The sequence below is a fragment of the Xylocopa sonorina genome, chromosome 10 (assembly GCF_050948175.1).
Source record: "Xylocopa sonorina isolate GNS202 chromosome 10, iyXylSono1_principal, whole genome shotgun sequence".
Taxonomy (NCBI): Eukaryota; Metazoa; Arthropoda; class Insecta; order Hymenoptera; family Apidae; genus Xylocopa; species Xylocopa sonorina.
The window spans coordinates 11749773-11765145 of record NC_135202.1 but is presented as its reverse complement, the minus strand read 5'-3'; the positions used below and the strand labels follow the sequence as shown (position 1 = coordinate 11765145).

Below are 15373 nucleotides of genomic sequence, written 5' to 3'. Positions count from 1 at the left end.
GTGTTTATCTTACCAGTAATGACAACTACATTATCACCGCTGCCTCTTCTCGAAGTACTTCTACTTCTAATAGGGGTTGATGTGATCACTGATACATTCACAGAAGAACCTCTCTTCTCACAGTTAGCACTGTCGTAGTTCACAGTACCTTCATAATTGTATTTCTTACCAAATGACTTTCTCTTTATCATTTTCTTGGCCATTTTCTCTTTCTCAAGTTCATCTGAAAAATTTTCTAACGAAACATATCTGGAAGACCCTTCACTATGGCTTTTAACAGCAGATTCCGCTTTTGACGTTCTGTAATCGGTTTTAACATCCTCGGTGGAACAAGCCTTGACGATATTCTTTTCCGATGTACTAGCGGTTGGAATTCGCCGATGAGATAAAGTCTCCATAGAAGAAACGCTCATTCGCATTTCTGTGTCCATTGAAAATCGTTTTTCTAAGACCGCATTTAGCTTCTCCTCTACAGATTTTCGCTTCTCTTGTAAGCTCTTATAGTTCTCTTCTATCGATGTTTGCCTCTTAACTTGTACATCAATTGGTGCTTTCTTTTCAATCCTGAAATCAAATGCCCTTTGTACAATCATATTAAACGGCATAATTAAATTCAATAAAAAAATATTTCATCGAAAAATTCATACAATTACAAATAAAGTACCTGCTTTTCTCTTCTAAAGATGATTGTTTATTGAATATTGGTTTCATCCAGTCTTCGGACAATTCTGATTTAACTGGCGCAGATTTCCTCTTCTCCTCTAACGTCAATTGTGCTCTCGACGACGACGAAATTACTTTACCGTCTACCGACCTTTGTCTAATATCCCCTGCACCTGCATCATCTACCTTATCTCTCTCTCTTTCATTACTTTCCAATATATTCTTTTCTAAGGTACCCAGTACATTTGGCTTGTCGCAAATTGCGTCTACATTTGCTATTTGTTCCCTGTCTACCCTATCCTGACTTGGCTGCGATGATTCATTTTTATTTCGCTGCTGCTTATCGATAATCTTGTATTCATTTACTACCTCTACATCACTCTGCTTATCGGAAATTTTCAAGTGATTCTCCTTGTCTTCGGTTTTGCTATTTTGGCGCATAAGCGGCGGAGGAGGTGCTGGGCCTTTCTCTCGAGATACTCTACGTTCGTTCAATTCGTTTGTACTAGGAGGTTTAGGTGCCTGAAATGAAAAAGAAATTACGGCATCATTTATTATTCGCGTAAAAGTAGAGATGTTAAATTGAAAAAAAACGAAAAGTACTTGTTTTTTCTCAACAGAAACAGGTATGTTGTCCTTTGATTCTGCTTTACGTAATTTCTTGTTTCTGTCCTCCTTTTCACCGTCTCTGTTGATCTCTCGTTTATGGCTTTCTTCTTTTTTCTCAGACACGGGTGATGCAACAAGATTTTCTTTTTCAGAAACTAATAAGAAAAGTAGAACGATAATAATTAGAAACTAGTCTTCGTCGGTATCCTTTGTCATATTTAATTGCGGAATAATATTTACCCTTAACATCAGCGTCATTGCGCATATACGCAGAGTCATCTCCGAGTTGATCCAGCTCCAGAGGAAGCTGAGACGTGCGTTGCTCCTGAAATTTGTATTCTTATCTTAATTACATGTAATAAAAAATAAGAAAACATTGCTCTATATGAAGATAATACGAAGTACAATGGTGTAAAAATTACTAAATGGCATATATTTTCAAGGACTAACACACAACTTAATATATTTATACAAAGATATACTTCCGTGTAAATGAAATACACATCGAAGATAGCTTATGCATTGCATTGCAAAGACTGTAATAATATATACAAAAATAAATGTGTTAAAATCAAACTAGACAGCACTTACTGCATAAGCTACTGACCTGACAAACGCAGGGATGATGGGGCTGGCGAGGCCCAGGAGAGCCGCATGCACAGCCAAATTATCCAAATTACAATAACATATTTATTATAGAATATCACAAGATCGAATATTAAAAAGTAAAACGAGAAGTTCGTTGAAATCTTTAAAATTGCGATTCCAAATGATTATGTACAAAGAACGATAAGTGTAATAATAATTGAAATGTTCATACATTTTTAAAGGAATTTTGTAATTTTGCAAATTAAAAGAAAAAAGCACAATTTAATAACGTATGTAACATGCACGAATCTTCTCGAGATCTTATGCATGTTCACCATGCATAAGTTTGCAAACTATTGTGAAAATTTATTCAAGATTTACAAGAACACACACAAAGGTATGTCATCATAATTTTCTCAGTATAAACGAATGTTTGCCATTTTCTGATCGATTTAAAACGACTAACAAACTGGTACAAATCAATCTATTGATTTTGTTCAAAAGCAGCTTACCAATCCGTTGATACTGTTCTCTGTGCTTTTTCGCCTTTTTAGCCTTCTATCAAAACGAAAGCGTGTAACAATGTATACACATATTAATCCCGTTTATAAAGCTTTGTACATAGCTAAGTGCTATTACAAAGAACTCTGTTCCTCGTATAATACTTGTATTTTACATGGTAAAATTAAAATTATTCAAAGAAACAGATTTTAAACCTGTACCGTCTTTGGTTATCGCAAAGAAGAAATTGAAAATCAATAAGTAATAAATGGTAAACAATTACCTCCGTTTCTTCATCGACCAATTCCTCTTCAACGACATCAGCTTTGTATTCCAATAACAAATCTCTGATCGGTTTCGAATCCAAATTACGATTTATGAACGAATGTTTCAACAATTCATCAGCTGTAGGTCGCGATGTTGGATCCTTTATAAGAGCTTTCGCGATAAAATCGTTGAAATCTTTACTCCACTTTCCGGGCTGATCAAGTTTCGGTGGGTCGCTCTTTTGTATTTTGAGAAGAACACGCATCGGTGACATTTCGTGGTTCGGCGGTTCCATTTGGGCAAATTCTATTAAAGTAATACCAAGCGACCAAATGTCTACCTGTATCGATGTAACAAATGGTATTTATTTAATACACGTATGAAATGTAAATACAAAATTAAGAACATGTTACTTGCTTTAAAATCATAAGGATTATCTCTAAACGTCTCACATAACACTACTTCTGGAGCCATCCAGTACGGCGTTCCGATAAATGTATCATGCTTCTGCAAAGTATGTTTATTTTTTGCAGACACTCCAAAATCAGCTGCAAACGGAAATTGTCTCAGTTTTCCTTTACTTCATTAATCCTTTAATTCTCTATTAATGTAATATAATTGTAAATTTAAAAATTCGAATGTAAAGATTACCTAATTTCACACCTCCAGCCATTGTTAATAAAACATTCCCTGCCTTTAAATCCCTATGAATGACTTTAGATTTATGTAAAAATGCAAGACCTTTGGTCATATGTTGACATATATAAGCTATTTGTGGTTCCGTTAAAGCTTTTGTTAATTCAACCATTATGGAATCAACAGCACCGCCATCACAATATTCTATTAACATCTGCAAATTGATTATAATATTGATTATAATGCTGATTGAACTTACGAGTACTGTATAATTCTAGAACATACCCATAGCTTGCCCTCAATAAAATATGCCTCATGCAATTCAACAACATTTGGGTGTTTACACTCCGATAAAATATCTATTTCAATCATAAAATCGCTAAGATCGTCTTCCCCTTCTAATGCACACATTTTTGCAGCTGCTAGCTGATGGGTTTGCCTATGCTGTGCCTGAAAAATATATAATGCGCTTTATTAATTAATAATTAAACAACAAAAAACTAAAAAGAAAATTAATGGAGGAATTGAGTACACACGATATATTACCTTATACACTTTACCAAACGCTCCATCACCCAATTCGCCTATCATTTCCCAGAATTCCTCTGGATTACAATCCATTTTAATATTATTGTATAATTTCTTTTTCTTAGCATCATTTCCACCAAAGTGGAATGCTTTTTTTAGATTCGACAAGAATGACATTTTTGCAACTTTTATTCAATATGTATATACATGTATAAAAGCGATATTTCTATTACATTATGTCATAAAACTTGATAACATTTAATGTTAGCAACAAAAAAATATATATCTTAACACTGCATTTTAATAATAAATCTTATACAGTTTTCGAATAATTCATTTCATTAAGTGAAATAGTTGTACAAGATACGTAGAATATATCATCATCTTTTCTCTTACATACAATCTTATATACTTTCCAGTATTTTTAACACATTTTCTACTATAATAGAAAATGTTTCAAGAGAATGGTTTTGTTTATATCCCTGCCTCATACCAGGGGATCGTGCCAAATCTCTCCCACATCCTGATAACGTATAGCTGATATTCATTAATTAATAAGTACATTGCTTGAATAGATAGTAATGCATAGGTAAAGAATGAAACCCATTATTTACAATCTTCTACTTTCACTTTTGATATATGCAAAGCTGAAATACACAAAGAGTTAATAAATATTAGAATAATGTACCTAGACATGATAAATTCCTTAATATATTTAAGTTCCTCCAAAACAAAATTTATGCAAATATATACATTGTAATTAATGCTAACAATATGGTAATAACTTGATAATAATCGTTTACTAAAATTTATCAAAAATATATAGATACAACATTTCTAATAAAGTTATTAGACAACAAAATGATAAATGCAGATTAAAGGTAATATTTATAAATGAGGATTCTTGTACACAACTTAAATAGTTTGGAGCAACTTCGATAGTCCATGGTAGATGGGTCTATCGATACGTTTTAATGTATTCGTAATAGATGACTACGTACATTATTATACGTATTTTAATAAATATTTACTCGTTTGTGAAAAACTTCCAATCTTCACACGCGCATTCTTATGTGGGTTCAAGAAAGAATACAAAACAGACATATCAACAAGCAAAAGAAGATAAATAAACTCTGAATGGAAGAAAATACGAGATCAAGAATATGTTGAAAATGTCAAAATCTACGATCACGAGGTTGACACAATTTTGACAAGTAATCTACACCCATATCTGTCCGCCATCGTTTTGTAAATACACTTTCCCCGTCTTTTGCGTGTCGAAAGTGCAGCGAAGATAAAATTTGTCAAAATAAAGTTGAATCGAAGTTATCCAGTTTGACATTTGGAACGAGAATTCTATTAAACGGCGACGTATCCACGTATTTCGAACGGCAATGATAAAATTTTTCGTAAAGTCATCTACGCTGTTTGTAGCCTGCTAAGCTGGAAGTATTTCTCTCTTAACTCGAAGCTTGATAAGTTAGAAAAGAATCTCTTAATTCCAATGATACGAAGCAGCGACGAACACGCGCCGTTGAAATGACATAGAAACGGTAACTATCTACGACTTTTTTCCCTGAAAAGTATAAATTTTGAAAAAAATCTGTAGACACATCCGCTGCTCACCTTCTCTTTTAATGATCTACCGTTGACGAAATGGGCACAGTTCGACTCGGTTTATAACCATCGACAACCCACTAAAATCTTCCGATCGCACAATCTCACCAACTACACGTATCTTCGGGAAATCCACTGTTCAAACTCAAATGTTGGAAGGAACGCGAAAACTATCGTGAAATCAGTAAACTAGACAGACCCGTACGTACACGGCCATTTTCAGTAACACACGCACATCACACATTGTACTGTACCACGCCTGGAAGTGACGTAATCAATCGGCAAGTGTGCCTGTATTCTGCAAGAGGTTCTCCATCTTACACGCACACAGATGCATCTTAAATGAATTGAAAAAAAGAAGGAAAAAAAATACCACCACGCTTCGATGTATTCTACAAAATATCCATAATGCCAATCGACGGTACAAATATTCAATTGTCACTTACGAATCCACCATAATGAGCGCGAACATTCGTGATTTACTCGTACACACTCTCACCATTTATCTTTCCGTTTCTTGATATTTTAATGATTGCAAACATCGAACTTGACTTTGCTTTCCATCAAATTTTCATCAGAAATTTCCTGTAACGATCTTCTATGTGAAATCAGTTTAAATGCATGCTCGTATTAGGTGCTCATTATATCGAATTAGAAAATTGATTTTACAACGTATCGTTGGGGACACGGAAACCTTTTAAATGTGTAATCTTATTAGGTACTGTCCCTGAAATAAAATTATACTTGGCAACAGTATACAAATCCTAACATTATTCTTACTCATTTTTTTTTTTTTTTTTTGTAATAATGTATAATACTTTATCTGAAACATATATATATATTGAAATTTAATTATATATATTTGTACAAATAGGTCTAAGCCGTTTAATTGAGATATAATTAAATTCGTATTCAGAAAGATCATTGTAACGTAATAAGAGATAAAACCATAAAACAATTATGAACGTGTACGAAAGAAACGAGAACTTACATCTTTTATTAACATGTAATTCCAAGTGTTTTAATGAGATCTTATTTCTACGCTTTGATAATACAATTGCATAAATCTATTAAGATGCCGAAAAGCGTAAAGTAAAAATGTTTAATAATTGCAAAAATTATTATTGTCAAAAGGACAGCTTTACTTTTCGAACTATTTATACATTAGAAATGAGAATAACTTGAACATAGCGGAACAATTTTCGGATTCACGACATGTATACACTACCAAACTAACAGAGAAAAAACACTATTCCGTAGTTCATTTGAATAGTTATACTAATCTGTCGTAGCGAGCGTATTTAACCTATTTCCATTATTGAAGCGAAGCAAAGAACTGTTTTTCTATAGATCCGAGTAATTATTTATATTATGCGCTTTTAAAGGTATTTCCGACTTACATTTCATCTTTTTATTTTTAGGCTCTCGTGGTTCGATGGTTTCAGTGTAAAATTGGAATGTCTGGAAAGGAACGAGGTTTGTTTCGCATGATTTTCAAAAGTTTTATTTCTTCGTTAAAACCAAGAATTGGACAAACGAAACTAATCGGCGAAGATTATTACGGCACAAAATATTATGAAACGCAAAAGGCAGGGAATAGCTCGAGACAACTTTCGGCTCGATTCTTTGTACCCGTGAACAAAACTGATTTCGAGCAAGAGATACCAGCGGAATGGGAAGCATGGTTAAGACGTCGCAGAAAAGATCCACCAACTCCAGAAGAAATAGAAAAGAATTATCAATTACAAATGCTGAAGAAGCAAAATGCTGCACAACTAGAAGCAAAATACTCGAGTAAGAAATCGGACGAAACGCAATTACCAGCTGCAAAGCAACCATACGAATCGTTCCCGGTTTACGAAGAATATAAAAACGATGGACGTGATTATAAAGTAAAATACCCAAAAACAGAATAGGAATCGAATGAATTTAGGCATAAATGCCTGCCTGCCTGTTCCCGTGTGAATTTGATTGTACGTGTTTTAAAAATGTTCAAAATCATTGAAATGTATCTAGTAAATATGTACAAACTTTATTGTAACATATAATTGTAGTATGACATATAATTTATGCGTATATTAGCTGTATGTAGTCTATGAATAAAACAATTTATTGATACCCTATATCTTTATGCATATACATTTAGATATATTCTTCTGTTCGTCGTGAATTAATTCTCTTTGAACGAAAATAGACGACATCGGTACTAAATTTAAACAGGGCAAATACAGAACTTAGGTAATAATATTTATTCAATCTTAAATCTTTCATTGAGCACGACTAATCGACAGTTCTGAATTTACATTTTTAATCATCGTTTTGCTAGATACCGATGATAATTCTGATCGATCTACTGATTTTGAATGTAGAGAATTGTTACGTGTAAGCAAAAAATTAAAATCTAGACTTCTTAACAAGAAGATAGACTATGATTTGCTGAAGTTCATAAGAAGTGGTACGTTCCGATATTCATACGGAACATCAGTCAACGATAGGTGTAAATTCTTTCTCGTTCGAAAGAAACTGACGGAATCCAAGAAAGTGACGAGCACCTCATGATCAACCAGAAAAGTCACTATTATCAAACAAAGCTTGATCGTATAGTTCTCCCTTTACTAATCGTCCACCGAAATAACGACCGTTTAAAGAATCCCTTGCACGTTCTGCCTCTAAAATAGTTATTATTTAATATATATCAACATTGAAAATGTGATTAATGAAATGAAAATGATTTGCATTACAAACTTACCGCTCATTTGAGAAAATTCAACAAATATTTTCACGATAACTTCTGCATCTTCGTCATCTTCAGATTGTCGTTCATTATAAATAATAACTCTTTCTACAACTCCAAATTTAGAGCATTCGTCCTGAATTTCTTCCTGTAAACTCTCGTCTACATCTTCTGGAGCTACCATATTTCGTAAGATAACAACACGGGATTCAACTTTGCGCATAAGTTTTTGCATAACAAGATGACGCGCGCTTTGCCCTTTGATTGACATGTTTTCTTGCTGCTGTAACGTTTGTGGTTCTGTTTCCTCCAACAATTTCTTTTGTAATTCCTCCTGCTGTTTTTGATGAGCCGCTTGTTCTTGCGCCCGCCTCATTATATCGGGATTTGTTGTGGTTGTAACTGGTATCTAGCAACACGATATATATTTTCTCTCTCTCTTTCTCTCCCTTTCTAACTTAAAAAAATAACCAGAAAGAAAACTTACGACTGAAGTCCCTACTATCGTAGGTGCAACAACAGCTGGAGGTGGTATAACAACTGGTTGTCCGGGTATAGGTTGAATAATCGCTGGAGGCCGTGTTAAAGTTTGTGGTATAGCTATACCAGGTGGAGGTATAACGGGTGCTACCGTTGCTATGGTTGGCGGTGCCATCATCGTCGCAGGAGCAATCGTGGGTCTTACTATACCAGGCAAAGCTGCGCGCATCGAGTTCAATACAATTTATTGCTATCTCTAACAAAACGTAAGGACACATAATTTTCTAAAATAGTCTTTAAACTCGTACCTTGATTTAAAATCGGTGGTGGAGCTGCTCCAAGTTTTGTCAAACCAAGAGCAACAGCGTTGCTGGCTACCGCATCCATTGCTTGAATTTTCGCGGTCGCAGCGGCAGCTGCAACTGCCGCCGCCGTGGGCATCATACTAGTCCCACTTGGCGGGCCCATAAGAGCATTTGGTGGTGTGATAGCTCTACCCACTCGTAAATACTGTCCGCCTAAGTCGAACAAGTTCATTGACGCGATAGCTTCCAAAGCGGCCTGCATCGTTTCGTACTCAATAAAACCGTATCCTTTATGCCGATGCGGTGAGCTACCTTGTGCCAATTTACAGTATGTAATAGGACCAAATGCCTCGAAAACTGATTTAATATCATCCTCGGTTAAGTCCTGATGAATGGATGCGATGTAAATGCGATTATAGTGTTTACTCTCTTCCGTGATCTCGTCGATAACGGATTGAGCTTGGGGCATGTTCGATGGACGCCCCACAACCTATAGAAAATATAGAAATATAAAGAGCGCACTTTCGACGATTACAAGTGAAATGTTTGTAACGAAATCTGTCAAGAATTAACATTTTAATTGCGTAAAGAAAATCATGCATAAAAATAGGATTAGGACCCGAAGACATATTCTTTACTTGAATGTAATCTTAGCAAGTTAGCGATAATACTTTGTTGATTAAAAAGTAGCAATTTTCATCATTTTTTCAAAATCGAAATTCAATTAAATAATAACGATAAAGTTCATTGTTATGTTCGACGATATATATGAATATATAACGAAGACAACAGTGTTATAAAAGATTAGAGAAGTCTACAGTACAGTTCTAGTTGGAAAAAAAATTTCGTATTGGATAAGGCTAAATAAAAATTTGCCGACCTCCGGCGGGATGATAGGATTGCTCGGGGACAGGAAATTCGTTATATAGGTACGTCCTGCTACCTTGATGTTGCGTCCACCAATCATGACACCATTCATTTGTTCCAAAGCAAGTTGTGCTGCTTCAGGTATCTCGTATTCGACGAATGCAAATCCTTTGTGCTTCTGCGTTACTGGATCCCAAGACATGTTGATCGACTTTATAGGACCAAAAGGCAAGAATGATTGCCTGATCGTATCTTCTTTTAATTCGAAACTGATGCTGCCCACGTATACCCTGTCATATAGGAATATTATTTCAGATGTCGATCGTATATCTTTTATATTAAATTTTATATTAAAATTTTCTTTTTTCATTTTATGTACCTACTTTACATAACGTACAATTCTCTATCCTATTGGAATTAAGTAAAAAACAATGCAAATTTCTAAATCTTTTTGTAAAAACATAATGCAAATAATATATGTAAGAAACAGAAAAGCAATTGCTTTTAAGAATCTTGACAATATAAATACCACATAATATGAAAAAATTTGGAAAATATTGCACATGTACATATTATATATATTATATATACAAATTACATATATTATACAGAAATTGACTAAAAAAATGTGAATTTCCAATTCTTAAATAGTTAGTGGAATTCCAGAAGAAATTCAGTAATACTACTGTTTTCGATTTGCTTGAAAACGATTTTTGAGTAAGTATAGAAAGAGAAAAAGAGAAAGAGAAAGAAAGAGAGAGAAAGAGAGAGAAAGAGAGAGAGAGAGAGAGAGAGAGAGAGAGAGAGAGAGAGAGAGAATAATATATAATTATTTTAAATATAAAATTCATTAAAACCCAAATTGAAATGAGATTCTTCAATTTAGACAGAATGAAGATTAAAAATGATCTTCTACTTAAAACGACGAGTTTCGAGGACGAAATTCGGAGGGCTAAGACAAAGAACAAACAAACCTGCACATGAGGGCGAGAGCCTGCTGTCTCTGCACCTGATTCCGTTGACTAGCCATTTGCTGTAACACAAAGGACCATAGGCCTTCTATTGATATCCCTCCCCCTTACATACACCATGTCTCGTTCATCTCAAAAATCCCCCAAGCTCTTTTACCATTCCACCTTCATCGCTCAACTACTCTTTCCTTACTATCACAAAACTTGTAATTGCAAAAATTTACTTTAAATAACCCTTCTGCAATGTCTCAAGTAATCATACGCACCGTTTCTCTTAGATAAATATAAATTCAATTTTAATTAATGATATTTATATGAATTATGCATTATCACATTGTATGCATGAAAAATAGTACTTTAAAATATTTGATGATATAAATAATTTAAAACAAACGGGTTATACTTTCAGGTTGGGCTTGTATCTAGAAGACGTTGTTAAAAGCATTAAGTAATAAGTTTCTTTTATCAATAATGATATTACATTCAAAACTCCAAATTAAAACAATAATAACTAAGCTGTTAATAGTTACTTATGAAATAGCATTCTAACTGTAACGCAATCGTATTCTAAATACAAACCGGCATAAATGTTAATTATAAATATTACTTTGGAAAGCTTTGCCACAAAGAAGAAGAGAAAGAATAGTCGAGCTCAGAAGTGCATATCGATTATTTTTTTCTCGAATCATCCAGAGATTCATGCACAAAAACTTGTCCTCCTTCGCGCTGGTACAGCTCTGCTCCCGCCGACTACTATCTCAATATATATCTAACCTTCGCTTACAGTAGTAACTCAGGGAAACGTTTAGGAGTGTTTGATCGTAAGGCGGTTTTTCGTATCGTTTCTGTCTTGACTTGGTTGACACTAACCTGCACATTAGCAATAAAACTTGCTGCCGCAGGACCAACTTATTCTTCTGCGGGGAGAAAAAATCAACCGATCAGAGTTAGGTTCCAGTGTTCGTCTTCTTTTTTTTTTCTTTTCTTTAAATTTCTGTTTATGTTTTATTTTTACTTTACTCGCTCGTCATAACGAACACAGGTTTTCAACATGATTAGAATAAGATTTAATATTACTCGGCGGGGCGAGCTAAATTGCAAGGACAAACATCAGTTTCAAACATTGTATAGGCATAGTTGTCTAAATTTTTTAATATTATTTGGCAAAGAGCTAAATAGAGGAAGAAATGTAAATCTAACTTTGAAGAAATAATATTTTTTGAGACAAAAAAGAACCCCATAATTTTAGTGTATAATTTTTTATAAATATATACATTAAATCCATTGTACATTCGTGTAAACAATCAACATATAATTGAATAAGTTAAACTAATGAAAATTAGTTGTTTCTGATCTCTAAATACACATGTTCTCTATTGAAATTTAACAAAATACAAATATATTTTTAACAGTGATGAAAGAAAAAACAGGTACATCCTTAATTTTAATAATCTATGAGAATGTACAATGGAATTCAAAATGTATGTTAGGCGAGTAAAGTTTGTTAGCGTCATGTACGAAAATTACCTGTTGTTGATGCGCGAGGGTTTGCTTCATTAGAACCATTTTGATGCTTTGTTCCATCGCATATTTCTTTGCTCTATTTACTGTATCCTGTTGTTCAGATGTAATTTTTGGAAGACCTGCACCTAGAATGCCAGGTAATGTAAGGTATTTAGCTCCAGGTCCTGCAACAGGATAAATTTTCTATGTAAAGACGGCCTATATCCATCATTATCAGATATATTACTTAAATAATACTCTATCAGATCTTATCAGCTACTCGTCCACTAAGCTTGTTATCGTCTCACAATATAACTTGAATTGGAGCAATAAACTTTAATAGTCACAATTACTTTAGATGTACATCACGTGTGTGCTTCAACTAACTTAAAAGTTCTAATTAAAAAATATTACAATGTCTACATACCAGCAACAACTTGTCCAATTTGATTGAGATCATATATAGGTCCTGGCAAGAACTCTGATGCATTTCCTACGAAGAAAGTTGGCATTAGATAAATCTTGCAACATAATAGCAATTGCATTTAGTACTTCCACCATCACACACACATAGGCAAATACTTTGAAAAATATTATTAAACAAAATATCATTCTTTTTTTTTTTTCTCTCTCTCTGGTTTTGCGATGATAGAGGTACTAGAACAGTTTATAATTTTATACAATTATACAGATTTGATTTCTTAATTTTTAGCCTTATTCTTTGTTAAATTTAAAACAAACTCGAGCAGTATGTATAATTAATATTTAACTTAAAAACATGAAATATTTACTGTCAAATGTTTAGTAAGCATAAGTTTTGCAAATCTCTAGAAAACTTTCAAGTCATGGACAAGGAGTGAAAGAAATGACTTAAAAGGGGATGAAAAAAGTGACGATGTCGTGCAGTAGTTCCCACTGCAGTAGAACCGTCCTCCAAAACTGTAAGTTCAAAGAAATTAAAACAGTCAGGAACAATAACAGTTACATTTGTACACAATTACATGTATACACTCGTATAAGTACATTTTTAAGAAGATAAATTCCCTTCTTTTCTTTCACGCCATTGAAATAATACTTGTTATATTTTGATAGAGAAATAACGAGAAAATTTGTTCATTACATAAGAATATCATAAATTTAAGGCCACTGCGATTATTCGTAATTAACAGCTTTCATTTAACTTTCATTACTGTTTACACTATCAGCCCCGAAAAAAGACTACCAATAACTAGATTAGGTTTTCGTATGATCATAACCAATTTGGTCTGCTAGTCTCTGAAACAGAAATCAGAACACGTTGAAACACGTTTCTTTTTCTCTTTTATGATTTTTTTGCTGTTTCACGAATTAATATTATTTTGCTCTGTTCGATCATTTGTTTAACGGCTAACCGTGTTCTGGGCTGAGCAATGATGGTTGTGCGCAAACTATCCAAGATTGAGGCGACGCACAAATCTGTAAGCACAAAGCAAAGGAGAATACTCTCAGTGCATTTTCTGCGCCATTTTCTTACAGTTTGCCTTTTCCAACCTACCACGCAATTAACCCTGACGCGTTCTGTATAGCAATGGCGATCCTAATAAAGGAAAAAAATCTAGCATGAACGACCTTTGGAAAAATGTACTTTTTTTCTTCCCTTGCAGACCCTACTCCAGTAATTTTCTTACTTGCTTTATAATTGGTACATCTTCTTTAATTCAAGAATATACTACCTCGTGTTTATGTAATATAGATAAATGTGACTAACTCTGAATATACCTTAAAAAAAGATATATCGCCATTGCATCTCCTACTTATAAGCCTCTTGTTTAAAAATGTTATCTATGATATATTGTAAATAGAAAAAATATAGTAAGTAGTCGAATAAAAATAATTTTATCCAGATATCAATGTTTTTAATAAAATATACCAATATCAATCAAATTGTATAGGGGCTTATAATTAGGATGAAAGAAGACTACCCTAATATGCTGACCTATCTAAGATACGCATCATATTTGGTACTCGACAATAGACGCTGTGTCAGTGGGAGTTTGCAAAACTCTGATTTGTTCTGTTCAACGACTGTAGCGTTCTCTTTCTTTGTTTGGCGCACGCTCATGATCACAGCTCAGTCGTAGGCCACAGATTCTGTACTGTCTCTCCGCTGTAACATCTCAGAACAGAAGGACAACCATACATTAGTTTTATTGAGGGCCAGCGATCACCTATCACCCTAGCCTACCAAAATACATTCTGAAACTGCAATAGACCACTCAACACTTATAGCTTTTGCCAGCATTTTAATAGAAAGGCTAGCACCTGATTGTCCTAAATAAATAATATATTTGTTTTCTCTTCATTTCCTTTTCTTAGAATTATATTATGCTTGCTCTTGCTTCTGTGTTCACCGTCTTTTCCAGTTGTACGCTTAATTGTACAGTTTATTAGTGTAGATTAGGAGTGTACACCTATTTGGGAATATTAGCAATGTACCTTCAACTCTAGGTTTCTTGTTCGGTGGTTCCACATTATTCTGGGATGCTGGTGCCTACGGAAGTATAAGGTATCTATGAGTTTTATCTAACTAAATTAAACAGTTAACAATAAAAGAATATTATATGAAAGATCCAATTTAAAAGATATATACATATAATTTATAAAAAAAAATAACTCTCTCCATTAAGTTTACGTTAAAATAATGTAGATTTAGATGCGAACACGACATTGTTATTCTAAATTGAATCGTTAATATAATAATGCGTTAATAAAATATTGTTAAAATATACCACTAACGTACACTTTATTAAACTATTCAACAATATTAATAAGTATGTATATACGTTACAAACAGTTTACAACCGCCATAATGGTAGGAAAGATTTACTACTTTTACTGATTTAATATTTTTCATAGAAATAACGGTAGTGATCAACTTACCATGGCCATTGCTCCGTTCATTATCCCTGGTGTTCTAATAAAACGAGATCAACTTCTTTTAGATATTCCTTGCTAAACAAATCTAAATCAATTCAAGACAAGTAACTTACATGCCGAATGATCCGAAGCTTCCCTTTACGGAAGTGTTAAAACTACTATGTAAGTCAACAACAACTTTATATTTA

At 33.7% G+C, this 15373-nt stretch overlaps 4 protein-coding genes and 1 long non-coding RNA gene across 13 annotated transcripts in view; 2 read left to right on the top strand and 3 right to left on the bottom strand.

Annotated features, from left to right (window-relative positions):
• The window catches only part of Slik (Sterile20-like kinase), a 12357-nt gene extending 6683 nt beyond the window's left edge, over positions 1 to 5674 (bottom strand). For 2 of the 4 annotated variants that reach the window (XM_076903341.1, XM_076903339.1), the window contains exons 1-12: positions 5419 to 5674; positions 3811 to 4439; positions 3550 to 3714; positions 3280 to 3478; positions 3042 to 3176; positions 2645 to 2964; positions 2376 to 2418; positions 1880 to 1938; positions 1513 to 1597; positions 1267 to 1427; positions 665 to 1185; positions 14 to 564 (exon numbers count right to left, since the gene is read on the bottom strand). In XM_076903341.1, the coding sequence (XP_076759456.1) occupies positions 14 to 564; positions 665 to 1185; positions 1267 to 1427; positions 1513 to 1597; positions 1880 to 1938; positions 2376 to 2418; positions 2645 to 2964; positions 3042 to 3176; positions 3280 to 3478; positions 3550 to 3714; positions 3811 to 3969 (2398 nt within the window). In that variant the 5' untranslated portion in view covers positions 3970 to 4439; positions 5419 to 5674. The remainder of the gene's footprint in view (positions 1 to 13; positions 565 to 664; positions 1186 to 1266; positions 1428 to 1512; positions 1598 to 1879; positions 1939 to 2375; positions 2419 to 2644; positions 2965 to 3041; positions 3177 to 3279; positions 3479 to 3549; positions 3715 to 3810; positions 4440 to 5418) is intronic. The other 2 variants (XM_076903342.1, XM_076903340.1) reach the window with 1 other exon arrangement.
• The window catches only part of LOC143428288 (uncharacterized), a 23244-nt gene extending 13660 nt beyond the window's left edge, over positions 1 to 9584 (bottom strand). The window contains exon 1 of the mRNA XM_076903051.1: positions 9425 to 9584. Coding sequence (XP_076759166.1) covers positions 9425 to 9557 — 133 coding nt within the window. The 5' untranslated portion in view covers positions 9558 to 9584. The remainder of the gene's footprint in view (positions 1 to 9424) is intronic.
• On the top strand, positions 6705 to 7325 carry LOC143428294 (NADH dehydrogenase [ubiquinone] 1 alpha subcomplex assembly factor 2). The gene is made up of 2 exons (XM_076903057.1): positions 6705 to 6765; positions 6831 to 7325. The coding sequence occupies exon 2, from the start codon at positions 6867 to 6869 to the stop codon at positions 7323 to 7325; it is 459 nt and encodes a 152-aa protein (XP_076759172.1). The 5' UTR covers positions 6705 to 6765; positions 6831 to 6866.
• On the bottom strand, positions 7408 to 15373 carry Hfp (Poly(U)-binding-splicing factor hfp). Of its 6 annotated transcripts, none has more exons than XM_076903044.1 (11): positions 15299 to 15373; positions 15189 to 15222; positions 14745 to 14799; positions 12697 to 12762; positions 12294 to 12454; positions 10770 to 10828; positions 9872 to 10085; positions 8932 to 9418; positions 8631 to 8842; positions 8159 to 8552; positions 7408 to 8078 (listed from the first exon to the last, which is right to left on the bottom strand). In XM_076903044.1, exons 2-11 carry the CDS (start codon positions 15207 to 15209, stop codon positions 7969 to 7971), a joined length of 1779 nt encoding a protein of 592 aa, XP_076759159.1. In that variant the 5' UTR covers positions 15210 to 15222; positions 15299 to 15373; the 3' UTR covers positions 7408 to 7968. The 6 variants fall into 6 exon arrangements, with proteins under 6 accessions (XP_076759159.1, XP_076759161.1, XP_076759164.1 ...); XM_076903046.1 differs by lacking the exons at positions 14745 to 14799; positions 15189 to 15222; positions 15299 to 15373 and adding exons at positions 13061 to 13208; positions 13271 to 13724; positions 14245 to 14329; XM_076903049.1 differs by lacking the exons at positions 14745 to 14799; positions 15189 to 15222; positions 15299 to 15373 and adding exons at positions 13061 to 13544; positions 13661 to 13724; positions 14245 to 14260.
• Positions 9414 to 10075, top strand: LOC143428295 (uncharacterized). The gene is made up of 3 exons (XR_013102406.1): positions 9414 to 9585; positions 9714 to 9857; positions 9937 to 10075. It is a non-coding gene; the product is annotated as an uncharacterized LOC143428295 (long non-coding RNA).